The sequence below is a fragment of the Cyprinus carpio genome, chromosome B16 (genome assembly GCF_018340385.1).
Source record: "Cyprinus carpio isolate SPL01 chromosome B16, ASM1834038v1, whole genome shotgun sequence".
Lineage (NCBI taxonomy): Eukaryota > Metazoa > Chordata > Actinopteri > Cypriniformes > Cyprinidae > Cyprinus > Cyprinus carpio.
This window is the reverse complement of record NC_056612.1, coordinates 12,454,166-12,481,964: the sequence shown is the minus strand read 5'-3', so window position 1 is coordinate 12,481,964 and position 27,799 is coordinate 12,454,166. Positions and strand designations below refer to the sequence as shown.

Here is a 27,799-nt window from a genome sequence, read left to right as displayed (position 1 = left end):
CTATATGTTTCTCTCTCAGGTGCAGCTGCAGGTGTTGCTGCACAGTAAGCAGGCAGCGTTCTTCCATGGGCAGGTGTTGGAGCTACAGGCCCAGCTGACTCGGGCTGACTCAGTGCTGTTGCTGTGGCTGGAGGTGCAAAGGACCTGGGCTCACCTGGAGAGCATCTTCATGGGCTCCGAAGACATTCTCCACCAACTGCCAGACGAGGCGCATCAGTTTAGCACCATTGATTCTGACTTTAAGGTATTCTTGAGTTCATCTCACATGCATTGATTACTGGTGTCCTGCATGGAAAGTTTAAGGTTAAGGTATGTGATTTTTGTAAAGGTTTGTTGAACACAAAAGATATTCAGAATGATAAGTGTATGGGTCAGTTGTTTATTTTCTTTTTCTTTTTTGGTTAAGCTCATTTTGAAATGTTAAGATATAATATTCTATTGAAATTAAATGAAAGCAAGATATATCTTTTTTTTTCCTGCCTTGTTCATGGGTTTACTTCCTAAGGACCACAAGTACTGATCAAATGTAACACTGACGTTTCAATGTAAAAACAATTATTTGTTTTGACATAAGTATATAGTAGTTAAAGTGGGACAATGCATTATTTAAATTAAAATTAAATTAAATTAAAGATGTAATAATGATGAAAACATTACACTGTACATGCATTTGCCAAGTATGTAAATATGTTTATATTTACTTTTGTGTATTGATGTGTGAGACCTTATGTTCAAAAGTGGCACAACAAAAAATGTAATTGCTGCCACCAACAAGCCCAATCTTCTACCGATGCTTGAAGATCTGCAAAGGAGGTCTGTGAAAATTTTTAGTTAACTCTTTATAAGTAAACTCTTTTTAAGAACTTTGCACGGTTACACTTGTCTCAAGAGAGATGTGTAGATAATTCTGATGATTTCATGTAATCTATTCTAGACTGGCTGTATGTGAGAAGGCACTAGCCAGATACCTGGAGACCAAGAGAATGGCTTTCCCACGATTCTATTTCCTGTCTTCAGCAGACTTACTGGATATCCTTTCTAAAGGCAGACAGCCCAGACAGGTACTGCTGTATTAGTTAGTGTTTAACTTCATTTAACTTCATATAACAGTCTGTCTATTAGTTTGAATTAGTTTGAAAGTTTAATTAGTTTCAGATTTCTCTAATTATACAGCTCATTTCAGTTTCACAGTTATCCATAAACAGGTCAACTATAAATTATGCAGTCTTTACTGGTATTTGTGATAATGGTGACAGAGATTCACAGAAATGTGTTTTACATTGTACCATATTTCCTCATCTTTCTTCTCATTTGCATACAGTAACCTTTATCTCCATGATTAAACTTTTTTTTATCATCATGGTGATAATTCCAAGGGCAGCGCTTCACTGTGAAATATCATTACGATAAAAAAAAATGAAAGTTCTACACTTGGATTGATTCTGACCCCGGCTACCTCCTTCTTTGAGCCGATCCTCCCACATATGAGCAGGTTTTCTCCTGAACCGTTCAACCAGAACAGGGTCAAAGTGCTTCATCTTGTTCTCATTGTACCTCGGTTATGATAAGAATTGCAAAAACATCCACAATTATATCATTATCTGCAGATATGCCCATACTTAACCATACATAACTGTGCAGAGTGATTCACAGAGGTGCTGTGTACAGTATATTGTTCTGTGAAAATAATGCTTTATGGTTCATTGCTTTCTAGGTTACCTGTCACCTGGGTAAGCTATTTGACAGTATGACTGATCTGGAGTTTTCTGACAAGGAGGGGGAAAAGGCCACAGCAGCGGTGGGAATGTTCAGCAGAGACGGAGAATATGTTCCCTTCTATTCACCGTGTGACTGCGTTGGCCCGGTAAAACCCACATTCAAATCAAACTGGCATCTAATTTAATCAAACTCGGATATTAAAGTTGTAACTTTTTCAAAAACTTTTTTTAAAAGACAAACTTTAAAAAAAAAGAAAAAATATTTAGTTAAATATGAATATAAATGTTATGTTAAAATATGTTGATTATTTATCTATTAAATACAATAAAATATTTTAATTAAATAATACAATTCTTTAATTAAATATGGGTTTAATTAAAACTACATATACACCAGTTACACTCTGAAATATATATACAGGTATAAATAACTTAAAAATTAGGATATCCCAGCCTTTACAAGACATAGTATATATATATATATATATATATATATATATATATATATATATATAAAGATATATATATAAAGATATAAAGATATTTCTTATGGAGTGAGCTGTTTCCTGTCAGGTTGAGCTCTGGTTGAAGTGTCTGGAGGATGTGATGAGGGAGGGAATGAGGAGGCACATAGCTGAGGCTGTGGTCGTCTACGAGGAACGTTCGCGGGAACATTGGGTCTTGGAGCTGCCGGCTCAGGTGGCTCTCACTGCCTCTCAGATCTGGTGGTCCGCTGACATGAATCTTGCATTTGAGCGGCTGGCCGAGGGATTTGAGACGGCACTCAGAGACTACAACAAGAAACAGGTCAGCCGGTCGTATGTATACAGTATTGCACACTTTTTTTTAAACACATTACTAATTGTGAATCGACTGAACGAATGACACAGAGTAGATTCTTGTTCATTAATGAGATGTCTCTGGTTTGCAAATGACTCTTATGAGCCAGTTCTTTTTAGTGAATCAAAGACATGCCACACAGCCTGTATACACTAATTCATAAACACAGGATTTAGTGAATCAAAAACAGGCAGCACAACCAGTGTAGTCCAGTTCACAAACAAATGTCTCTTATGTGCCAGTTTTTTAGTGAAGCAAAGACATGCCAATTCCTCTTAGTGAATCAAAGATATGCCACACAACCTGTGTAATGTGATTCATGAACAAATTACTTATATGTGCCAGTTCTTTTTGTATGTCACATACTGTGACATACAGCCAAGTATGGTGACCCATACTCAGAATTCGTGCTCTGCACCCATCCAAAGTGCACACACACAGCAGTGAATACACACACACCGTGAACACACACCCGGAGCAGTGGGCAGTCATTTATTCTGCGGCGCCCGGGGAGCAGTTGGGAGTTCGGTGGCTTGCTCAAGGGCACCTCAGTCGTGGTATTGCCAGCCCGAGACTCGAACCCACAACCTTAGGGTTAGGAGTCAAACTCTCTAACCACTAGGCCAAGACTTCCTCACACAAGTGTAACTTGTGTGGTCTGGTTCACAAATAAATGACTCTTATGAGCTGTTTTAGTGAATCAGAAACATATCAAACAACAATTCTAGTACGATTTACAAACAAATGATTTTTACGAGCCCCTATTTTAGTGAATCAACAACTTGCCATGTGTTGTCCATTTCAGGAACAAATAACTCTTAAGACCCTTTCATTTTTAACAGGAGATTTACATTATTGCAGGTCCTAAACGTCACCAGTCCTACCTTCTCCTGTATATAGACCTTTTACTTTTCTAGGTAGCGCTAGACTTTTTTTCAGAAGCACATCTGAAGTATGAGTATCCAGTCTGTATCCAGATCAGATGGTCACTGCAGTCACCCAGATCCAGTACATATCCAGCCTAGATGGTGGATCAACACTTAGAGATGACCTCGACAGCCCTGAATGTCAGCGGAGACCAGGACAACTAGATGAGTCCCAGATACAGATCCCCAGTGAAGACCTTGTCTCCTAGATGGCCACCGGGACAAGACCACAGGAAGCAGATGAGTCCTCTGCACAATGTAACTTTGCTGCAGCTTGGAATGGAACTGCTGGTTTCTTCTGGCCAGAGGAGAACTGGCCCCCCGACTGAGCCTGGTTTCTCCCAAGGTTTTTTCTCCATTCTGTCACCAATGGAGTTTTGGTTCGCTTGCCACTCTTGCCTTTTGCTTGCTTAGTTGGGGACACTTAATATCCTGCGATATTGTTGACTTGATTGCACAGATACCATTTAAACTGAACTGAGCTGGATGATGACATCACTGAATTCAATGATGAACTGCCTTTAACTGAAAATTTTGTGTTTACTATTGTCATTTTGTATTATTGATACACTATTTTCCTATTTAATACTGTAAAGTGATTTGTGATGTTCTGTATTTTATGATGTACTATATAAATAAAGGTGACTTCACTATGAACGAGGCAATGATGAAGCCATCGAAAACACAGTCCTGCTTCTTCATTGTAAGTATGATGAAGTGAATAGTGCTGATCCGTGTAGACTGCAACAAGCATGTCCATATCGTCCCTGCAGCGTCAGGATCTGTCATCAAGCGCAGAGAAGGTTAGCATGTCCTTGGCCGGCGTTTGAATAATCTGCCTCTTTCCCTTCAAGCCCCTGATTGGAGTCGTTGTCAGACAGCATGGGGTGATAAATGCAGTACAACCTAAGCTGCTTTTACACCAAATACAGGCAGGAAGATTACATCTCATTTGCCTGTCTGTGACAGGGATCCACGGTATCAGCTCTTAACCACCTCCCCCCCAAATAACTATATAGAAAAATAACACACACACACACACACACACACACACATATATTGGCCCAGCACTCTCATTCATTGTCACACACATACACACACACACACCAGCTGGCCGCTCTTATTCATAGTCAAACAGTCTTACAAACTCGCAGTTCCCCCCAACATTGATAAATGAGCTTTGTGCTTATTTGGCCTCCCAACTGGAATATATGACCTTGCTCCATAAACGTGGGGGGATTTCTCTGATGAACACATGACCCTGAGCCCCTGTCAGCACAGTTATTACCATCCACTTCTCTCTGGCATGTAAATTGATATAATTACTGTAAGCAGGGGCCACAAAGCTCACTGTATGCTCTCACAAGCCATCATTGTGCCCTCTAAAACTCTAAAATATCTGCCTTGCTTCTCCAGATTGCCCAGCTAAACTCCTTGATAAACATGTTATTGGGGGAACTGAACCCGGGTGACAGGCAGAAGATCATGACCCTGTGCACCATAGATGTTCACGCCAGAGATGTGGTCTCCAAACTCATCGCTCAAAAGGTTGGGTCATGTTTACTGCGCTTGATAAATAATGATCGTGTCGACTAAAGGATGCTCTGTTTCCTTGTTTTAAATCATTTAGTGGTGTTTGGCGCTCAGTCATTATTTTAATGGGCTTTAAATTGACAAGCAGTAATTGATTAATTAATTGAGTTGGGAGCATTTAGACTTTTTATCTCTCTTGAAGTGCTGGAATGTCTTTTTCAGAGTTGTTTTATTAAGTGTTTGAGACCGTTTTTATCCAGGTGAGCAGTGCTCAGGCGTTTGCCTGGGTTTCTCAGCTCCGCCACAGCTGGGATGAGGAGCAGAACCACTGCTTCATCAACATATGTGATGCTCAATTTCGATATTCCTATGAATATCTGGGCAACACGCCTCGTCTGGTCATTACACCTCTTACAGACAGGTAACTTAACAGCTAATGGTTTGCACTAACTAAGCTAAACTAATTTGACTTTTTTTTTACTTTATTTTTATTTTTTATTTTACAATAAAATGTATTATGTAGTATTAAGGAAATACAGGGGGAAAAAAATCAATCAAACAAATAAAACAACAGAACAAGAGGTATCCACTAATTTTGTAGTAACACTTTATATTATTTTTTCATTAATAAGTCTTACCGAACAGATCAGTAGTACATGTACATTCCAATTTGCATTTGTTAAAAATGAATTTATTTAAATTTATAAATACATTTCTTTCTTTCTTTAAAATTAATTTATTTTCTTTTTTGAGGAAGAGCATTATTTTTTCTTATTTGAAACTTTTTACCATACCTTCAACTTTTATTTTGGTCTTTTTTTTTTTTTTTTAAATGATCTTTCTGTAGATTTTATTGTTTTACCCTTGTCACAGATAAATGAAAAGTCATTATATATTTATTAAAACGCTTAAAAGATGTTGAAATTATCATTCTTTTTAACTTATTTTTATAAGTTAATAACTTATATAAATGTTTTATATTTTATATAAGATTCCCAAGATTGTAATTTCCACAGTGTCTAAAAATTAGGCCCTTGAAGAATGTTTTTCTTAAAAAACTCATTGTACTTGGTTAGGTAGAAAGAGTATTGGTAAAGAGATTTGGATTTAATTTGAGGCATGAAATGTAATGAATACAAATAAAAATCAAGGTAAATAGTATATTTTTATTGTACATTTTAGCTGTAATTTAGTAAAATAATGCAATAATTTTTTTTTAATATTCTTAAGTGCATTTACATACATACCATGCTAGCTATGAACATTTCATAATGAAATTAGCTGTAACACATCAGAAGAACCATTATATAACAAACATGTTTGAAAAGTCATTCCCACCCACATCATTTCCACCGCATTATGTAGTTAATCACAAAACATACAGTAATTTGAGATGAGAAGTGATATGTTTGACTTTTGAAAAAAAAAAGAAAAAGTGAAAAGAATGTTAATGTTATAAACAAGTCTCACAATAGCTGTATCTATATATTGTTTGAGGTTGTATTTATTTTTTCTAATTGTAGATGCTATATAACACTGACTCAGTCACTGCACTTGACGATGAGCGGTGCTCCAGTGGGTCCGGCTGGCACAGGCAAGACTGAAACCACTAAAGACCTGGGCAGAGCTCTGGGGGTCATGGTGTACGTCTTCAACTGCTCTGAACAGATGGACTATAAGGTAAACATACCAGCAGAAATGGGACTCAGCAACCTCAGGACAATTATGAGTGTATTCTCGCTTCAGATGAGCTCCTAATGCATATAATTACTTTGCCGAATAGGATTCTGCTTCTTAATTGAAAGAAATCAATGAGTGATTGTTTGAAACGTTATCACAGTTGGCTGATGTTTTGTTTTGTGAGTTTTGTCCTTAACTACTGTTGGTTTAGTTCTTTTAAGTCTTTAAGAGAGGACGCAGTGAAGTGTTTCCTTTGCTTGTTTCATCGTTCAGTCCATAGGGAACATCTTTAAAGGTCTGGCACAAACTGGAGCTTGGGGCTGCTTTGATGAGTTTAACCGAATCGCTGTGGAAGTGCTGTCAGTGGTGGCAGTACAGGTGAGGACCATACAGGATGCCATTCGCAACAAGAGGAAGAGGTAAGGTTTCTTTCATTTTTAGATATTCTGAATGGTTCATATGAATTATTTAGGCATGTTTTAACTATTGTCCCCTGCAGGTTTCTGTTCCTAGAGGAAGAGATTAGCTTGAAACCCTCTGTTGGGATTTTCATCACAATGAACCCCGGATATGCTGGACGTACTGAGCTACCAGAGAACCTCAAAGCACTTTTCAGGTACAGCTTGAAAGTGTTTTTATTTATTTATTTATTTTTAAAAGAAAAAAATCTAAACCCATTAGCAAAAATGTGTATGTTTATGCAGTGAAACATATATATATAATTATTATAATTATTATTATTAAATTTTGTATTTTTTTATCATCAAAAAAGATTAGATGGAAAATATTCATCATGCCAATAATGATATGTAGATGAGTAAATAAACAAATGTTGAATTTTTTTTTTTTTTTTAAATGTGTATATGTGACCCTGGACCACAAAACCAGTCTTAAAGGGATACTCATTAATTTTGTCATTAATCACTTACCCCCATGTCGTTTCAAACCCATAAAAGCTTCGTTCATTTTCAGAACACAATTTAAGATATTTTGGATGAAAACCGGGAGGCCTGTGACTGTCCCATAGACTGCCAAGTAAATAACAGTGTCAAAGTCCATAAAAATATGAAAGTCGTCGTCAGAATACTCCATCTGTCATCAGACGTGCAATCTTACTTTTTGTAAGCGAAGAAAATAAAAATAACGACTTTATTCAACAATTCCTTTGTCAACAGTCTCCTCTGTGTCTCTCCATATCACCGTATGCTGTGTATGCTCTTCTGTATCATCCGCGCCACAAGGATGGACCGAGGAGACTGCTGACAAAGGAATTGTTGAATAAAGTCGTTATTTTTGTTTTCTTCACTTAGAAAAAGTATTCTCATCACTTCATAACAACTTTCATACCTTTTCTGGACCTTGACAGTGTTATTTACTTGGCAGTCTATGGACAGTCACAGGCCTCCCGGTTTTCATCCAAAGTATCTTAAATTGTGTTCCGAAGACGAACAAAGCTTTTACAGGTTTGGAACAACATGGGGGAAATTTAATGACAAAATTTTCATTTTGGGGGACGGAGTGTGAATGTCTGTTCAAAAGTTTGAGAGATTTTTGTTTAGAAATTAAGTCTTGTATGCTCATCAAGGCTGTGTTTATTTGATTTGATCAAAAATATAGTAGAAATAGTCATTGTGAAAACCTTGGTACAATTTTTCAATATTTATGATAAATAGAAAGTTATCAAGAAATGATTTTTGACAAGATTAAAGTATTTACTGTCACTTTTAATCACTTTATTGCATGCATCCTTGCTGAATAAAAGTATGAATTTCTTAAAAAAAAAAAAAACCTAGATACCCCTTTATAAAGTATAAATATTAATCTCTAATTATTAACTACATATTTAATACATGTTTTACTTTTGTATTTTTTGGAATGTTGTTAATATTGCAATTATCAATTGATATTATAATTATGGACAACTGAAATGTTAGTTTGACCAAAAAAAAAAAAAAACAAACAAAAAAAAATTGAGTAAAATGAACTAAAATTATTTAATATAACATGACAAACTGAACGATATCGTTGGAAATGAAGTTTCCCCAACTAAGTAAAAGACTAGATTTAAGCTGTTTGCACTAACTGACCTAACACGTTGCATCAGATTATATTTAATGTCACATGTTGTGTAAAACAGATGATGTCCTTTCTTTAAACGCTGTATAGAGGAGTTCATGAATGTGTTTGGCAGGCCGTGTGCAATGGTGGTTCCTGACATGGAGCTTATCTGTGAGATCATGTTGATGTCTGAGGGATTTCAGAGCGCTCGGGTTCTGGGCAACAAGTTCATCACCCTCTACAGGCTCTGTAAGGAGCTGCTCTCTAAACAGGTACACTGAGCTAAGAATAAAGGTGTCAGTTGTCCTGTTTGTGCCTGCTCTTGAACTGCATGTATATTCTCTGCTGTAGGATCACTATGACTGGGGACTGCGTGCTGTCAAACCTGTCCTGGTGGTTGCGGGAGCTCTCAAAAGAGCAGATCGGACTAGGCCAGAAGATCAAGTAATGGAAATGTGTTTATGTGCTTGATGCATAGCTCTAAAGCAGCCTTGTGTTTTGACGCTTCCTTTTACATTATGTAGGTGTTGATGCAGGCTTTGAGAGATTTCAACATGCCGAAGATTGTTTTGGAAGACGTTCCAGTGTTCCTGGGTCTGATAAGGGATTTGTTCCCTGGTTTGGAGGTGGAAAGGCGGACTGATGCAGAGTTTCAGCTGATAGTCCGTCAGACGAGTCTAGAGTTAAAGCTTCAACCTGAGGACACGTTCGTCCTGAAAGTAAGAAACTCTCTGCACAGTGTGTCATTAAATTGTTTAGCATTAAGTTATCATACTGTTTTAGATTCCTTGCTAACCTCTTATTTTTTAATGAAATTTTTAATGAAGGTTGTTCAGCTTGATGAGCTTCTATCTGTCCATCACTCAGTGTTTGTGGTTGGTGATGCTGGGACTGGAAAAAGCCAGGTCAGACACAGTCTACATGAATACAAACCTGTTTCCCACTGTCCACTTTCCCTGATGTTTTAAATCAATCCACTAATTACTTGTATATTGTATTCTTATAATGTAAAATATCTCTCTATTCGATTATGAGATTTTGCCTAATAATTAATTGTCATGCAAACAAATTATTTGCCAGTTTTGTGGACAGTTATTTCATAGGTATTTATTATTTATTTTTCATTTTCATGGCTTTGTAAACATATCGCGCAGGTGTGAAATCATTTATATTGTTCTGTAGTTATATATTCATTATTTGTGCTAAATTCTTTGGTTTTACTAGAATCCAGCAACCAGGATATTAAAAGTTTATTGTATATTGTTATTTATTAATTGACTCATTGATATATTATATATATGGTACCATACATATACTATATTTAATATTCATTTCAAATATTATTTTTTTATTGTTCACATGATCTGATCTATAACAAAAAAAAAAAAAAAAAAAAAATTAATTAGAAAGTTAGCAAATTTAAAGTGTGCAATAATCACAACCAAATCTCTAAACAGATCCTGAAAACTCTTCACAAAACCTACTTCAACATGGGAAAGAAGCCTTTCTGGAATGATCTGAACCCAAAAGCTATAAGCAATGATGAACTGTTTGGATTCTTTCATCCAGCCACTGACGAATGGAAAGATGGTACATCAGCATCCAGTGTTTTGTAGAGCTGATCCTGTCCAATTCACAGTACATAACTTACAGTTTAGACATGAGATCCATTCTCCCCTGTAAGACACTGAGATTGTAAATCTCTTCATGTGGCAGGTTTATTAGCACATTTCATGCGGGATCAAGCCAGTAACTCTCACTCGGGGCCAAAGTGGATTATTCTGGATGGAGACATTGACCCCATGTGGATTGAGTCTCTCAACACGGTCATGGATGACAACAAGGTACCTCACACAGTTTGTGCATGTTTTTATGAGGACATTTGCATCCAGCTGATTACTCAGAGCACTAAAATTGCATTTTGACACATTTAAACTTCCACTTGCAGCAAACAGAGAATTATGAATATTGCCACTGATGTAGACATGTTGTGCATGTCTGTGCAGGTCCTTACTCTGGCTAATAATGAACGTATCCCACTCACCCCCTCGATGAGACTACTGTTTGAGATCAGCCACTTGAAACATGCCACGCCTGCCACCGTGTCCCGAGCTGGCATTCTGTACATCAATCCTCAGGAGCTTAGCTGGAACCTGTGAGAAATTCACTTTCTGTGCAAATAACACCATCTAATTCATAGTGGTTCTCATATTTGTGATGGATTAGGATTAGCCTTTTTTTCTTCAATGTCTAGATATGTTACGAGTTGGATTGATCGGAGGGAGAGACAAACTGAGAGAGCACACCTGACCATTCTGTTTGACAAATACATCCCTCGCTGTATTGAAAAAATGAGAAGCTCCTTTAAGACGATCATTCCTATTACTGAGAACAGCATGGTTCAGGTGTACCATTCACACAGATGCACTCATTCATACAGGCCTATACCGTGGTTTTCAAATCTTTACTGATCTGATGTCTCTCTCTTTCTCAGACTCTGTGCTCCTTGTTGGATTGTCTGTTAACTCCTGAGAACATTCCGGCAGACTCTCCACGGGAAATCTACGAGACATACTTTGTGTTCACATGTGTGTGGGCTTTTGGTGGAGCCACATTCCAGGATCAGGTATTTTGTTTTGTGTGTGTGATTTTGTGTTTTCTTTTTTTTGGTTTGTGTTTTGTTTTGTGTTTTTTGTTGTTTTGTTTTGTTTTGTTTTGTTTTGTTTTGTTTTGTTTTGTTTTGTTTTGTTTTGTTTTGTTTTGTTTTGTTTTGTTTTGTTTTGTTTTGTTTTGTTTTGTTTCGTTTCGTTTTGGGGGGGGAATATATAAATGCAAAACAAAAACTACACCAAAACTGAAACTGACAAAATGTATATATTTATATTTATTTTAAGTGAGTTTTGATTTATTTGCTAAAACTTTCCACACATTTTTTTCTCTGAATCTGAGCAAAGCTGAGCTAAAACTGTTTGTCACAGGAGAGATCATAGTCTAAAAATCACCCATAGTCTTTTTTTATACTGTATATCATATATTTTTTTTTTATAAGAATATCAGTTAATTAAAAAAAAAAGTTTATCTCTTTAAGATCATCTCTTTAATGGATCCTTCACAAACATGATAATATAAATATATATATATATATATATATATATACACACAATATGAATGTTTATAGCACTTTAGAGTGTCTCTGTTTATGTTGTCTTTTTTGATCTCTCAGCTCCATGATTTTCGGGCTGAGTTCAGTCAGTGGTGGATCAAGGAGATGAAGAGTGTGAAGTTTCCTGTACAGGGTTCTGTGTTTGACTACTATTTAGATCCTCATTCCAGACGCTTTCTGCCATGGACCGACATGATGCCCATGTTTGAGATGGACCCTGATACACCTGTACAGGTGAGGACAGGATCATGTATGACGTAAGAACTCTCGGAATACATACAGAATATCATGTTGTGAACATATTCTTTACAACGCAATATATTTCTTTGTGATCCACTGAGAAAATTCTCCTGAGAAAATTCACTCTCACAGAGAACTACTTTAATTTCAGAATAATGGCATGCTAATTTAGTGCAGTTAGTGCATTAGAATGGGTCAGTGAACATATACAGAGAAAACAACCTCCCTCCATCACAAGCTGAACCTGCAGTCAGAGGAGTTTTGGATCCGATTACCATTCAGAGTAATCAAAATTATGCGTGTGTGTGTGAGGCCATTGTCTCTGTTTTTATACTTGGAAGATAAAAACGTAATGTTGATAATAGGGTAGTCATAGTGATGAACTGGGCCTACAGGTTTGTCGTGTCTCATTGCAGAACTATATTCTAAAAGTTCAGAAAAGTTTACTCAAAATGCTCTTGGAAAGTATCCCACAGCTTTTCCTGGGTGACACTTCATAATAACTTTCATTAATAAATCATTAACAAACATATAATACTGAATGAATCATTAGTTAATATATATTCAAAGAGTTAGAAACGTGAGATAATGTGCTTGTTAATGTTTGCTAATAAACTTATTAAACATTAAATAATGTTCAAATAAATCATTATTTCATGGAAGTTAAAATGCTTACAAATGTCATTAAACTTTCAATTCATATGATCAATCACTTATTGAAAATATACAAATGATTTTAACATATGTTAGACAATGATTTAAAGCTTGTGTTAATGCACAACACCTTTGCTGCTATTGAGATGTGATACGGGTAGGTTCGGGACAGGGCTGGTGGTTTGGGTAGGTTTAAGGGTCAACAGTGTACAGGGATCAGTTAAATCTGTTTATATTATATTGTTTTGATAAATGAAGAATTTTCTTTAAAAAAAATTCCCTGTTTATTTTTGATTCAAGGAATATCCTGTTTAATGATATACTGAAGAGTAGTATCATTAACAAAATGTGAGTGTTGAAAAAATATAAACTTTTTTTTTTTTTTTTTTTTTTTTTTTTTATCTGGTGTGTCTTTAGCAAGCATTTAGCTTAACTTAACCAGCCTTACACAAACCTTGTTACTTTAGCTAAAAGCCCAATGCCCATAAATATATTTAATGATTAGTAATTGTTTATAAACATTTACAAATAATGAATAGTCTCAACTTTATATTGGCTACTGCAAAAACATGAACAACTGATTAATAAATGATTAGTAAAGATGTATGAATAAGGTAAATTCAGGTCTTTCTAGACACTTTTTGCCATCGAGATGACTGCTCATCAAGGTAGTAATGATTAGTAAACATTTGCAAATGATGAATAGTTTCCACTTTAGATTGGGTACTGCAAAAACATGAACAAATAATTAATAGATTATTTATTAAGATCTGTAAATAGAGGTCTACACAACAAACAAAGACCAACAAATGAAACAAAGAACATTATCTCATATTTCTAGCTATGTGAATATATATTAACTAATGATCTGTTAAGCATTATATAATGTTTGTTAATGATTTATAAATGAAAGTTATTTTAAAGTGTTGCCAAGTATCCTACAGCTTTTCCTGAAATACAAGTATTTTAAACTGATTTAATTGTGTAAATGTTTTTATACTTTTGAATGGGTCTACAAAATTCTCATAACTGATTAAACATTTGATAAATTATATATACACCACTGATCAAAATTTTGGGGTTGGATAAAAAAAGTATTATTACAATCAGTGTTGAAAGCATTGTGCTGCTCTTTGTGAAAATTGTGATACATTTTATTTAAATATATTTTGATGAAAATAAAGTTCTAAAGAACAGCATTTTTTAAAATGGAAATCTTTTGAAACAATCTAAAAGTTTTTTTTATATTAATTTTAATAGACGGACGGACGGACAGATAGATAGATTTTATATTGTTATTTATAGTGTTATTTGTTGATTTAGATAAGATGAATATGACTTGAGTAATCAAATGCCCCCCTTTTTTTGTCTACAGTCTGTGTTAGTCCCAACAGTTGATACGGTCAGACTGCAGTATTTCATGCGCAAGTTATTGGAGACATCTCAGCCTCTTATGCTGATTGGTGGAGCAGGCACTGGGAAATCTGCTCTGGTCAGGAACCTTCTGGAAACACTACCGGAGAACCTTATAACCGCGAAAATTCCCCTTCACTTCCATATCACTGCATCCATGCTGCAAAGTGAGTGTGACAGCTGCATTTCATCACATTTTTCTAAAAGGACTTCTGATGTGTAGAACAGCACCTCCTTGTGGTCCACATTCCAAATTTAATTTCATCTAGTTATAGTAATAATAGAAATAGCAGTTAGTCCAGTTATTCCATCCAAGTGCTCCTCAGGGTGTACTTGAATAGATGTTGAGTAAATGTTTGCTTTATTAAACCTTTAAAACAAACTGAGACAGATGGATTTGTTCATACATATCAAGCCATACAAATTTTAGAAAAAAAAATCTGCCTTTATGGACTGATAGGAATATTTAAAATGTATCCCAGAAGTTTATAACACTGTGTAAAATGTGAATTCCACTTGTACTAGTTACAGGATTTCTTTGAAAATGATACCTTATGCAAATTTGTAGTCAGCTCTTTTAAAACAATGCTTTTTATTGTTATTATCAGAGGCAATGGAGAAACCTCTCGAAAGGAAGGCTGGCAGGACTTACGCACCCCCGAGAAACAAGAGACTCATCTATTTCATCGATGACATGAACATGGCAGCTGTGGACATTTACGGGACCTCTCAGCCACAAGCTCTCATTCGCCAGCATCTGGATTACAAGCACTGGTTACGCAACATCAACATTTCTTTCATTTATTCCACTTAAGGGAGATATTACTTGTCAAAACACGCTTTAACAATTTTCTGTCTTGTTTCTAGGTATGACAGTCACAAGTTAACAATGAAAGACATTCACAACACCCATTATCTCTCTTGTATGAATCCAACATCAGGGAGTTTTACAATTAACCCCAGACTGCAGGTATTTGAATTTCTTTTGTGGGAGCTTCTTTATTGCACATCAACCATTGTTGTGCAGCATTGAGAACAGAATATAAACATTTTGTCATACATTTTGTCATTTTGTATTTGTGATACTAAAAAAAAAAAAAAAAAATCTAATAAATAAATGAATAAATATCCTGTGTGTAATAATATATTAAAAATTAAAGTAAGTGTATAATTTTTATATATTAACATGAATTTTACATATTAGGGGATAAATAGGCATAATTAGTCAAAAATAATAATTAACAATTTATGGAAAACGCCAGTGAATTTTGGCTAGTGGATTTTGCATACCTGAGCCACTCCCCGTGTATATGGATATAAATAGATGACAGGTGCATCCACTCATTCAGGTTTTACGCTGAGGAGTCGGGAACGTGTCCCTGGCAACCAGTTATGGATTCAAGGTTGTGGCATGGGAACATAATATACGTAACCTAAATGTTCCCAATCTGTTGGTCACTACGAGTTATGCCGTGACGACATAGGGGGTCCATGGAAAGCACAACAACCTGAACTCTGTCATAACCCTGTAGCCGCATATCAGACAAATGCTATGCAAAGTTCATAACCTTCCCAATGCCCCAGCACAAATTTGCTGACCTTGGCGCCTGCAGGGACCAAAAGGTGAGTACATCGCTGCTGGAGATAGCCAAGCCGTTGTTCCTATGACAGACATTTTTTTCTTAAAGAGGTCATCAGATGCCCATTTTCTACAAATTGATATGATTCTTTAGGGTCTTAATGAAAAGTCTTTAACATAGTGTGGTTAAAATTTCTCAATGGTAGTATAAAAAACACCTTTTTTACCCTGTCAAAAAAAGCTCTTTTCAGAGCAAGCCATTTTGCAGCATTTTCCTTTAAATGTTAATGCGCTCTGGTGACCCCGCTCCTCTCTTTTGAACTGCTCTCTGAGGGACTGTTTACTTCATCATGCATCTTGCTAATTAGCACATTATTAGGAAAGGCAATTTGCAAAGATTCATTAGACAAACCTTACACACTTTTTTCTGTTGGGTGAAGCTGGATCACAAATTAGTTGCGCGAACAGACACATTTAGGTAGATCGATGGCGCATTCCCTTCAAAAACAAAGGTAATCTACTGCGTCTTCAGTGGCTCAGATGTCGGGAGTAAATGACGACTGCTATTTTCATTATTACATCCAACAACAAAACACCTCAGACGCTTAGGAGACATTCTTGTCTACATCTGCTCTGGCGGTAAAATGATGGCGGACTGATGACAGCTCACTCAGGGTGGGTCTAAGGTAGGACACCAGTTCAGTCTGCTGAAACGCTACTGTAAATCAAACTATCATGGGAGGGGCCTGTCTGTGTGGCACAAAGAGAGATCGGCTTGATTTGAGATGGGGGTAAAGAGTTTAGTAGATAAAAAAAAAAAACCCTGGGTGGATTTTTATCATTAAAGGGTGATTGTGTACACACACTGCCAAAACACATTTCAGTCCAAACAACTTGTAAAAGTGCATGTAGCATCCGATGACCCCTTTAAGAGAAGGGATTTCGACTTTCATGAAAGGTGCTTCACGCCTTTCCTGTTTGTTGTTTACAGCTTGGCAGTAATGAAGGGGAAGCAAGCCTTCCGGAGAGCAACTGTTCCAGCTAGTCTGACTGGGGGGGGGAGCTGGAGTATACTCAACCAGGGTTTGCCGACCAGGGAACTTATTGGAGGAGGGAAAGGTGTGAAGCACCTCCGGGTGAGGGGGAATGGCGCAGCAAGGGTGACCTAGGAAGATTCGGCCATTCACTGCATCATGATGTGCTGCGATAGCAGCCACATACACTTTCAAGGTGGAGGGTGACAGCCTACGCGCCAACCTTTCTTGCAGGAAAGAAAGCACTACTATAATCATGCATCTTTGGGGGTCTTCTTGGCGAGAAGAACACCATTTCACGAACAGACTTCACTACAGAGCATAGGCTTGCTTCGTCGAGGGAGGACCATGAGTTTTGAAAATCAGGTCCGGATAGGCCAATAAGGCGCAACCAGCAAGTCCTGTTCCTCATCCTCCCTGACCTTGCACAGTGTCTGTGCGAGAAGACTCACTGGGGGAAATGCATACTTGCGTAGAGCCCGAGACAAGTTGGCAGTGGGAGGACTTGTGGGAAGCAAACAGGTCTACCTGGGTGTTTCCCTGAATCGACTCCAGATCAGCCGGATCATCTCGGGATGGAGTCGCCATTCTCCGGGGAATGTGAGCTGTCGTGAGAGCGCATTGGCTGCACGATTGAGCTCTTATGGAATGTGGATGGTGTGATGGTCACACAAAGTGTACCATGACACCATGCCCATCTCGGGACTCGGGAGTGTAATCAGTGCTGAAGTGGTCTCATATGAAGCAATCTGAGAGGCTTCGGATGCCATATGCCCCAGGAGCCTCTGAAAGTGTTTGAGAGATACCACGTTCCTGCCTCTGAAGGAACTCAGGCAGTTCAGCACTGTCTGAGTGTGTTCATTGGTGAGACGTGCTGTCATACTCACAGAGTCTAACTTCATACCGAGAAAAGAGATCTTCTGCATGGGAGAGAGTTTTTTCTCTTTTCCCAGCTGACCCGAAGCCCCAACTGGCTGAGGTGCTGGAGCAACAGTTCCCGGAGCACCAGGTCCCTGTGATCGCACAACTGCTTTCGTGACTGGCCCATGATGAGCCAGTCATCGAGGTAGTTGAGGATCCTGATGCCCACTTTCCATAACAGGGCAAGGGCACCCTCTGTGACTTTCGTAAAGACACGGGGGGACAGGGACAGCCCGAAGGGGAGGACTGCAATACTGCTATGCTCGACCCTCGAACGCAAATCGTAGGAACGGCCTGTGTCGAGAAAGAATCAAGACATGAAAGTAAGCGTCCTTTAGTTCGACTGCTGCAAACCAATCCTGGGGCTGGGTGCATCTTATGATGTGCTTCTGCGTGAGAATGGGAGATTGTGAAGGGCCTGATTCAAGACACCCAGATCCAGGATTGGCCGAAGGCCACCACCTTTCTTTGGCACGATGAAGTAAGGGCTGTAAAACCCTGACTTCATCTTGGCTGGAGGGACAGGCTCGATTGCATCCTTCTTCAGTAGGACAGCAATCTCGTCGCGCAGGTGAGGGGCATCTCAAGCTGCCACCGAAGTCTCGAGAATGCTGCTGAACCTGGGGGGTCACCTGGTGAACAGAATCACGTAGCCTAGTCGAACCGTCCGAATGAGCCACAGCGGGACGGGTTGGGCAGTGCGAGCCATGCTTCCAAGCTCTGTGCGAGTGGCACCAAAGGGACGCACCTGCAGTGGTGAAGCGGTGGGAAGTCGTGCTGGATGGCAGAGAAGGCACCGCGTCCTGGCTCATCACAGCAGGCCGCTTTGTTGTCTTTCGCCCCCTGGAGGGTGATGTCAGTCGCCGTGCGCAGTTCCTGCATCAACCCTGGGTCAAAACTACTAGCTTTGGCTGTCAGCTTACAGTCTTTAGATGGGAGATGCGGACAATTCCTCTAAGTGGCGGCGTTTTGCAGGCACAGGTACATAACAACTGCTCTCTCCACCTGGGGAATCTCTACATACCCCCGAGTCGCCCTGCCATCGAGGGTAGTGATGACGGAGGAGGGAGACGTGCAGCTCTTTTCTGAAGCAAAAATCTGAATGACTGGATGCACCTGTCGCCTATTTATACCCATATGCACTGGGAGTGGCTCAGGTATGCAAAATCCACTAGCCAAAATTCATTGGCGTTTTCTCTGAAAGTCAGAGTGGATTGGGGCTCTCAAGTAAACCCCCTATGTCATCACGACATAACTCGTAGTGACCAACAGATAGGGAACTGTGATGGAGTAATGAAATTTAAGCAATTTTACTAAAGCCATTTAGTCATTTTCTCTTCTCATCTTAATTCAGCATCTTCTGTGAGTTGTGACCAATTAAATTCAAACTAATGAATTAAAATGGGGACTTTTCTAAACTTTGAACTCTACTTGTTCCATATATAATGCACTGATCAAAAAATGCAGAATTATATGAAAATATATTGTAATAGAAAAATGGTTGCACTTATTTATACTTACAGTGTACTTACCATCTACATACAGTGTAAAGTTCTTGTAATATAAGGTAACTACTCAGAGTAGGTTAAGGGTTGGTATCTACTTATTGTAATTACAATAATAAATACATAGTATGTACATGAGGAGCAGGACTGTAAAATAAAGTGCTACCAAAAAAAAGTGTAGTGTAAAAAACGTTTATTGTATATTATATAATATGAAATTGTGTTTGAGAGACATCACTGACAAATCTTCACCTTCATTTTCATCAGAGGCATTTCACAGTGTTAGCATTTAGCACACCCAGCTCTGAGACCCTCAACTCTATCTTTGGGTCTATCCTGAGCTTCCACCTGCAGAGGTTGCCGTTCAGCCCAGCTGTGGTGAGGAGTGCTCCAGCTGTGGTGAAAGCAGCTGTAGCCCTCCATAACAGGGTGCTCCAGCACTTCCTCCCCACCTCTATAAAGTTTTACTATCTCTTCAACCTGTGGGATCTCTCTCGGCTGTTCCAGGTGAACATTCCCTCTGTGCTCAGTAATTTAAACTGTTAATATCTTGAATTAGCCATCACTTTGTACCTGTGTTTTTATGTGCATCTAGGGTCTCCTGTTCTCCAGGCCAGAGTGTGTTAGACAGGGTGCAGATCTGGTTCGACTTTGGATCCATGAGTCCAGAAGAGTATATTCAGATCGCTTTTCTGAAGTATCTGACATTCAGCTTTTCCATAGGCTGCAGACAGACATCGCACGACAGGCCTCGGAGGTAAACCAGCAAAACAACATGTTCACTGCTGTGAAAGACCTCAATGAATCAGCATCTTTCACAAAAAAGAAGAAGAAAAAAAAAAAAAAAAAACAACAACTGGAAGGCACCTTATTATTTTATTAAAATGTTTAATTTTTTTTTGTTTTCTGTTTTATGAAAAAAATTGCACAATGGAATAAGAAATACACCAAAACCATTTATTTACATATATAAAAAAATAAAAAATAACAACAATATATTAAATAATAAAATGAAGTAAATAAATGTATAATTTTAAAGTATAATAATGTTGTATTTAAAAACAAACAAACAAATAAATAAAAAATGTATTAATTAATTCCCTACTCCTTTGTTAAAAATAAGATGGATTAGAAATATTCCAAATATATATATATATATATATATATATATATATATATATATATATATATATATATATATAATAAAATAAATGCAATGTATGAATAAATATTTGTAATTACTACAAATTATAATATAAATTAGTATCTACAAGTAATAAACCAATTAACAAAATCAATGACAATAAATGAATATATCACGAAAAATCTGTCCTGATTCCTCCTTCAATCAGGAGGATTCAAACTCCAGACTCTCTATTATGCGATTTAAATATATATGTTAATACTATTGTTCTTTAACATGCAGTTGTTTTGTATTGTATTCTATTAAGAAATAGAGGAAGAGGCAGTGTTGCAGGAGCCACTAATATACCTACACAGCAGTGCTGGCTCTGCAGAACCTTCATACATGCCCGTAGCTGGATGGGAGCAGCTGAGCTGTATCCTCAATGAGGCTTTGGACAGCTACAACGAGCTCCACTCTGCCATGAACCTGGTGCTGTTCCAGGAAGCCATGCAGCATGTGTGAGTGCTACGCCTGTAGTATGTGCTTTAGTGAATACAGATTTAACTGTACTTACACACACATGTTTTTTTTTTTTTGACTGGTTTCTGCAGGTGTCGGATCAGTCGCATTCTGGCATGTCCTAGAGGCCATGCCCTCCTCGTAGGTGTGGGGGGCAGTGGCAAACAAAGCCTGACCCGCCTTGCCGCCCACCTCTCCAACATGGATGTGTTCCAGCCCACCCTCAGCAAGGGCTACAACATACAGGACCTAAAGGTAACCGCCTCAGTAGACAGCACAATACGATCAATGGCATACAAGATGAAAATGAGAAAACCACATACAGCAGAAACCACAACAAATACGACTTTGATATTGTGCCAAACCATCGTAACCCACATCAGCTGCCCAAATCGTAGTACCCATCGCTGCTGTGAGATGAGGATAAATCTAAAATGGTGGTGATTCATTACCAGAGATCAAGCTTTCTTTTAGACAACACTTTCCCTGATCAATACCCCGTCCAGCTCCATCGATCTCATTTAGTCCTGCCCGGATGCAATGGGGAGTAATTGCCAGATCCTATTAAAGAACCAAGGCAAATATTTCAATGCCCTATTGATGAGGCTGCTGCTATCATTTCATTCATCAGTGTGTGGTAAATCTGAGGCCAGTTGGCTGAGCTGCATTGATCTCTATACACTCAACACTCACTGTTTGATGCCCTCTACACATAATCATGAAGAGACACTTCATCTTGGTCTCATCCTGTTTCTATGCATATATGTAAATATGCAGTATTACAAGAGAGCAGTGTTGGGCAGTAATGCATTACTTAGTAACGCGTTACTGTAATTTGTTTACTTTTTTAGTAACTAAGTAATTTAACGTGTTATAATTTTCAAAATAGTAATTAGAGTATAGTTACAAGCTGAGGTCTCTATACGTTACTGCCGCATTACTTTGCTGACAGAATGCAGTGATTTATAATCTATATGTAGCACACGCACTGTCGAGTCAAGTGCCAGTGGATTAGAGACCTGCTCCCACGAGACCCGACACAACAGAGTGCAGCACGGGACAAGATGCTGCTGCGAGCGAGTAGACACTTGTGTGTGTGCGGGATGCGGGAGAATAAAATGATTCCGGGACTCCCACCAAATAGAAATATCTAAATGTAAAATATCTAAAACAAATAAATTGTTATTCATCTATTACACAAAAGCAACATGAACTAATATAAAATATAAACGATTAACAGGTGCTTACTGGATAGTTGTCTCTGGGACATTCACAACAAGGATGATAACTTCTATGATAACTTTAACCAGAGCTGGGCAGATTACTTAGAAATTGTAGTCCGTAAAAGAAGAGGGTAAAATTGGACTGGAATATGTGTACAGACCAGATTTAAACTCAAATCTCCCACATGAGCACCCTAACTCTTCTAACCAGTATGCCACAGCTCAAACTGTTTTTGGAGACCGGTTGTGCTCTCTTCTATATTGTATGTGTTCTCAGCTATCTCTCATGCATTTTTTCAGGTGGATTTGGCTGGACTGTATTTGAAGACGGGGGTGAAAAACATACCCACTATTCTGCTCCTCACAGACGCTCAGATCCCAGAGGACCGTTTTCTCGTCATCATCAGCACCCTGATCTCATCAGGTCAGACCCTCACGCACACGCACACATTCATACACGCCACAGGGGGGCTCATTGTGTGTTGGTCTGATGAATAGGAAACATATGTAAATGGAGCGGAGCCAGTGAAGTAGATTAAGGGTGACTGGAACAGGCCTGCGTGTCATTGGATCAAGACCCTTAGAACACAGATGGTGGCTCTCATCTGTCACTGATGTCAAGCGTAGAGGTCGGAGACCCGCTTAGTGCTTAAACCAGAATAAAGCATCAGAGTTAACAAATGTAACATAATTTAACTGATGCGTGTGTAATTGCTAATGCTTAAATGCACAAGAGTGAGTTTATTCGTACATGCCATAACATTTATTTGGCAGTCTAGTAATTTTCATAACACAAACATAGAACTTTTATATATAGTACATATACTTGAGTACATATGCCTGACATCAGCACACACACATATATATATATATATATATATATATATATATATATATATATATATATATATATATATATAATATATGTGTGTGTGCTTTATTTAGCTGGTTTTTATTTGAATGAGAGACAAGTAAATACAGCTATAAATAATTACCTATTTAATTCTGAAGAATTTTGATTTACTGTAATTAATGTTATGAATGAATGACTTGAACCATAATTTGCAGTTAGTTGCAGTCATTTCTTAATGTTATTTATATACCACAAAAGTTTTATAAATATTTTTATTTGTTTTGTTTTTATATTTTCAGTTTATTTTCTATATTAATATTTTGAAGTATGTTTAGTTTTTATTTACATTTTTAGTAATTTTGTGCATTTACATTTATACTATCGATTTTGGAAATATTTCTTAATAGTTTTAGGTTAGTCATTTTAGTACTTCACTTAAACTTATTTATTTTTTCTCAGTATAAACCCGTGGAAATACATAAATACACATGACCCCTGTTTAAGTGAAAGTAATGTGTTTATCGGTGGTCTGACCCAGGTGAGATCCCTGATCTGTTGAGTGAAGAGGAGGTGGATGGTGTTAGAAAAGCTGTGAGGAGTGAGGTGCGGGAACTGGGTCTGCTGGACAACAGCGAGAACTGCTGGAGCTTTTTTATGAATCGAGTGCAACAACAACTCAAGGTCTCACATCACTGATTGTTTTTATTTTATTTTATTTATTTATTTTTTTAAGTATACACAGCAGTTATGATATATATTGCATATCTGGTTTGGATCAGTGTCTACAGTGTATGTGTACTGTATGTGTGTGTAGGTCGTGCTCTGCATGTCTCCAGTAGGTAATATCTTGCGTCTACGTGCCCGGCGTTTCCCGGCTCTGCTGAACTGCACCACTCTGGACTGGTTCCAGGAATGGCCCCTGGAGGCACTCCAGTCTGTCAGCTTGAAGTTCCTGCAGGACATCCCAAGTATTCAGGTAAACCTGAGCTTCTCTCAGCCAGCTGAAGTAGCTTTAAAGCCATGGTATATCCTGTTATAAGTTTAATTCTTATATTTCTATTAGTTATTTAAAGTCATATTGATTTATAGTTTACAGGAAGTGGTTTTAATTAATTTCTTTCAATAGGCTTAGCAAAAACAGGTTTCATTTTGAAAAAAACTAAAGGCTAAAAGACACTGTAATTCTTTTGATGAGTTTTCTCTCCTCGCATTTACATGTGCACCAGATTCCTCATCATTAGCTCGACTCTGAAGTGAAGACAAATGGCTGATCACATGCACAGTGAGCTCAATGACAGACGCAGTTTCTCTCTCTCTCTGCGTTGTTGTTTTCCCTGCATCGGTGGAACGATCACTAAGCAGGATCATTTATGCTAATAAAGCAACAGTGATTAATACACACAGACTGACCCTCAGAGAAGCCACAGCTGTTTCAGCCAGACTGTGTGCGTGTGCTGAGAGTTTGTATGGGGATGTGGCAGTGTGTGTGTTGACTCGTGACCAGCTGTGGGTTTGTTTCCTCTTTGTGCATTTCACTCAGTCTTGGACTATAATGCTGGAGTACTGAATGTGGGGCTGTCTGTCAATTAAAATATGTAATCACAATTAATCTCATAATGTTCAAATTCAAATTAGCTTTTTAAGGAAAGTAAAATAAATTATAGGCCTTTGCGTAACTAAGCAATTTGAGTGGATGAGAAGAAAAAGATTTCTGGAACAGTCATCTCACAACAAACATCTTCTCAATCTGCATCAAGACTTCATCAAAACGCACAGGAAATGCAAACAGGGAACTTGCAAAAAAAAGATAAATTTGACCCTTGACCACAAAACCAGTCATAAGGGTAAATTTTTTGAAGTTGAGATTTTTGATCTGAATATGAATAAATAAGCTTTCCATTGATGTGTAGTTTGTTAGGACAGGGCAATATTTGGTAATCTGGAATCTGAGGGTGCAAAAAAATCTAAATATTGAGAAAATCGCCTGTAAAGTTCTCCAAATGAAGTTCTTAGCAATGCATATTACTAATCAATAATTAAGTTTTGATATATTTACGGTAGGAAATTTACAACATATCTTCATGTAACATGATCTTTACTTAATATCCTAATGATTTTTGGCATAAAATAAAAAAATGATTATTTGACCCATACAAATGTATTGTTGGCTATTGCTACAAATATATCCGTGCTACTTATGACTGTTTTGTGGTCCAGGGTCACAAATATTATATAAACACACACACACACACACACACACACACATATATATAAAAAGTAGTAGTAATAATAATAATAATAATAAAATTAAGTAATAGTGATTCTGTAATAAAACAACTTTGCCCACTTTATTGACTGGTGTTGAATTTTAATTAATAAAGGTTTGCTCATGGGTGATATTTCACATGATGAGCTTTGATGTCAGTTACATTTCTAAATAAAAACAATGCAAATTACTTTACGTTTGGTAAACATTTGACTAGGTTTATTGTTTAATTAAACCCATCATTTACTTTTCTACCAACTCCTAAAGGTTTAATCAGTTTTTTTTAGAAATCACACAGAACAGAATATAACAGTTTTAATGGCAAAATAAATTAATGCACTAAAATTGCTGAAAAATTTTTTTATACGAACATTTACATTTCTCAACACATTAACTTTAGCCACCCTTTTGAATTGCTACTCCAAAACTTTTAAATGTATGTTGGAAGAAACAGTTCTTAAAGCCATTCGAACAATTTTTATATTTTAAATGACTATATATCTAAATATTTTATACATTTGCTCTTGGGTTAGATTAATGATCAAATCCCACCTTTGTGCAACATTTTTTATCTAAATGTGTTTATAAGTGTAAAAAGCAGAACAGCAAAATGTACCTTTATTACCTTTTTTCTGACACGGGTAACCGTGACCTTTGAGTTTAAGAGATGGATTATTGGATTATTGGATTATTTACATGCATTTAACTCAATACATTGTTTATCAAATAGCATTATGTCAGATCTTCATTTATAACCATCTCTTTTTTCTTTTTTCTTTTTTCATCTCCAGCCACATGTACATGTTTTATTGCTTTTCAGTGAATTATGATCTGTGTTCTTGCATCTTTTAAAATGCATTTGCCTTTGCGTGAATTGATCTTTAACAGTCTGATAAATGAGTCAGTCATCAGACAGCAGTGTACATCATAAATAACCAATAAACAAAACACAACGTGCAGTCTCAGAAAGTTAGAAGCCATGTGACCTAAACACTCGCCCTACTTTATACAGGGTGTCACCAACCTCGGCCATTATTTTCCCAGCCCTCTACCTGCTTAATCTTCCCCCCGGCGCCCTGCACCTAAATTTCAGATTGAGTAAGTCCAGAAGCCGGCAAAAGGCATACAAACTTGGAGATGAATTCAGGATTTATGAAGATGATATTTCAGGGCCTGTGACAGCCGAGGGTGTTAAAGAGCATTTAATCCAAACAGGTCCCTCTCTTACCCTCTCTTACTCTCGTCTCTACAGCCGGCCATTCGGGAATCCATCAGTCTTTTCATGGCCCACGCTCATGCGAGCGTCAAGCGGGTTAGCGAGCGTTACTGCCGCAATGAGAGGAGGCACAACTACAGCACGCCCAAGAGCTTTCTGGAGCAGCTGAGGCTTTACGAGAGTCTGCTGGGAAAGAGAGAGAGGGAACTGCATCTGAGACACGGCAGGCTTCAGTGTGGCCTTCAGAAACTCGAGACGACAGCATCTCAGGTGTGTAGAGCTCATTGGCACCACAGAGTTCGTAACCCGCCAGTGTAGGCTCCTCAAGGCTGGAGTCGTGGAATTGCGAAGGAATGTAGTTACTGTAGTTAATATGCCCAGGATCACTCACCGAAGGCTGAGGGACTCGTAAACCTTGAGTCTGATAGTCTGATGATTGCTTGCCTTTGTGATATAGGGTTTAGTATTCAAATGTTGCAGAGTTTTACCTGGTAATGGGATCTAGATTAAAAAAAGTTGCTTTTACAACTTTTAGTAAGTTGTAAAAAGCTGTTTGTGAGGTCTTGGTGAACTTTGATTATGAGATTAAATTTGATCATTAAATTTTGTGTTTGTTGAAAGTGCTCTAAGAAATTTGTAAAATCTTACCTTTAAAAGTATGGGACACATTAAAAATTCTAATTTAAACCTGAAAATATGTAGTAAAAAAATAAAAAAGTGCATTTCACATTTTAAACCAAAAAGTTAATAATATAATATAATTTGAATTAAAAAAATTAATAACATCCAATTAGAATTAGTAATTTCACACTTTTTGGTCCAATTATGTTTTATGTTTTTTGAAAGAAGCTTCTTATGCTCACCAAGGCTGCAATCATTTAAGGGGGGAGCAGTAAAAACAAAACATATTTGATAATACATTTTAAAATGAAATTTATTTCTGTGATGGAAAAGAGGAATTTTGAATTTTCAGTAGCCATTTCTCCAATCTTCAGTCACATGATCCATTAGAAATAATTCTGATATGCTGATTTGGAGCTTAAGAATAATTTCTTATTATTATTAATGTTGAAAACAGTTGTGCCATTTTTTTTCTTTGTAAACTTGAATTGATTTAACAGCACCTTTTGAAACATTATAACAATTTACTGTCATATTTAATCAAATGAATGCATCCTTGCATAATACATATATTAATATCTCCAAAAAGATAAATTTAAATAAAATGAATAAATAAATAAAATAGAATGGCATTGTATAATAGAAACAGAAACTGTTGCCAGTTTTAATCATGAAATATTGAAGGTAATTATAAATTAATAAGAGGTTATC

At 37.3% G+C, this 27,799-nt stretch overlaps 1 protein-coding gene across 1 annotated transcript in view; it reads left to right on the top strand.

The window, feature by feature from the left end:
- Positions 1–27,799, top strand: part of LOC109096412 (dynein axonemal heavy chain 11) — a 66,119-nt gene that overhangs the window by 16,180 nt on the left and 22,140 nt on the right. The window contains 31 exon segments of the mRNA XM_042740804.1: positions 20–244; positions 722–813; positions 935–1,061; positions 1,715–1,864; positions 2,292–2,525; positions 4,901–5,032; positions 5,278–5,438; positions 6,541–6,697; positions 6,971–7,116; positions 7,197–7,313; positions 8,889–9,027; positions 9,107–9,199; positions 9,280–9,474; positions 9,583–9,660; positions 10,213–10,345; positions 10,472–10,599; positions 10,762–10,910; positions 11,010–11,160; positions 11,250–11,381; positions 11,979–12,152; positions 14,188–14,392; positions 14,834–14,999; positions 15,093–15,195; positions 19,532–19,771; positions 19,860–20,021; positions 20,715–20,908; positions 21,002–21,164; positions 22,433–22,556; positions 23,524–23,666; positions 23,800–23,961; positions 26,504–26,737. Coding sequence (XP_042596738.1) covers positions 20–244; positions 722–813; positions 935–1,061; positions 1,715–1,864; positions 2,292–2,525; positions 4,901–5,032; positions 5,278–5,438; positions 6,541–6,697; positions 6,971–7,116; positions 7,197–7,313; positions 8,889–9,027; positions 9,107–9,199; positions 9,280–9,474; positions 9,583–9,660; positions 10,213–10,345; positions 10,472–10,599; positions 10,762–10,910; positions 11,010–11,160; positions 11,250–11,381; positions 11,979–12,152; positions 14,188–14,392; positions 14,834–14,999; positions 15,093–15,195; positions 19,532–19,771; positions 19,860–20,021; positions 20,715–20,908; positions 21,002–21,164; positions 22,433–22,556; positions 23,524–23,666; positions 23,800–23,961; positions 26,504–26,737 — 4,809 coding nt within the window.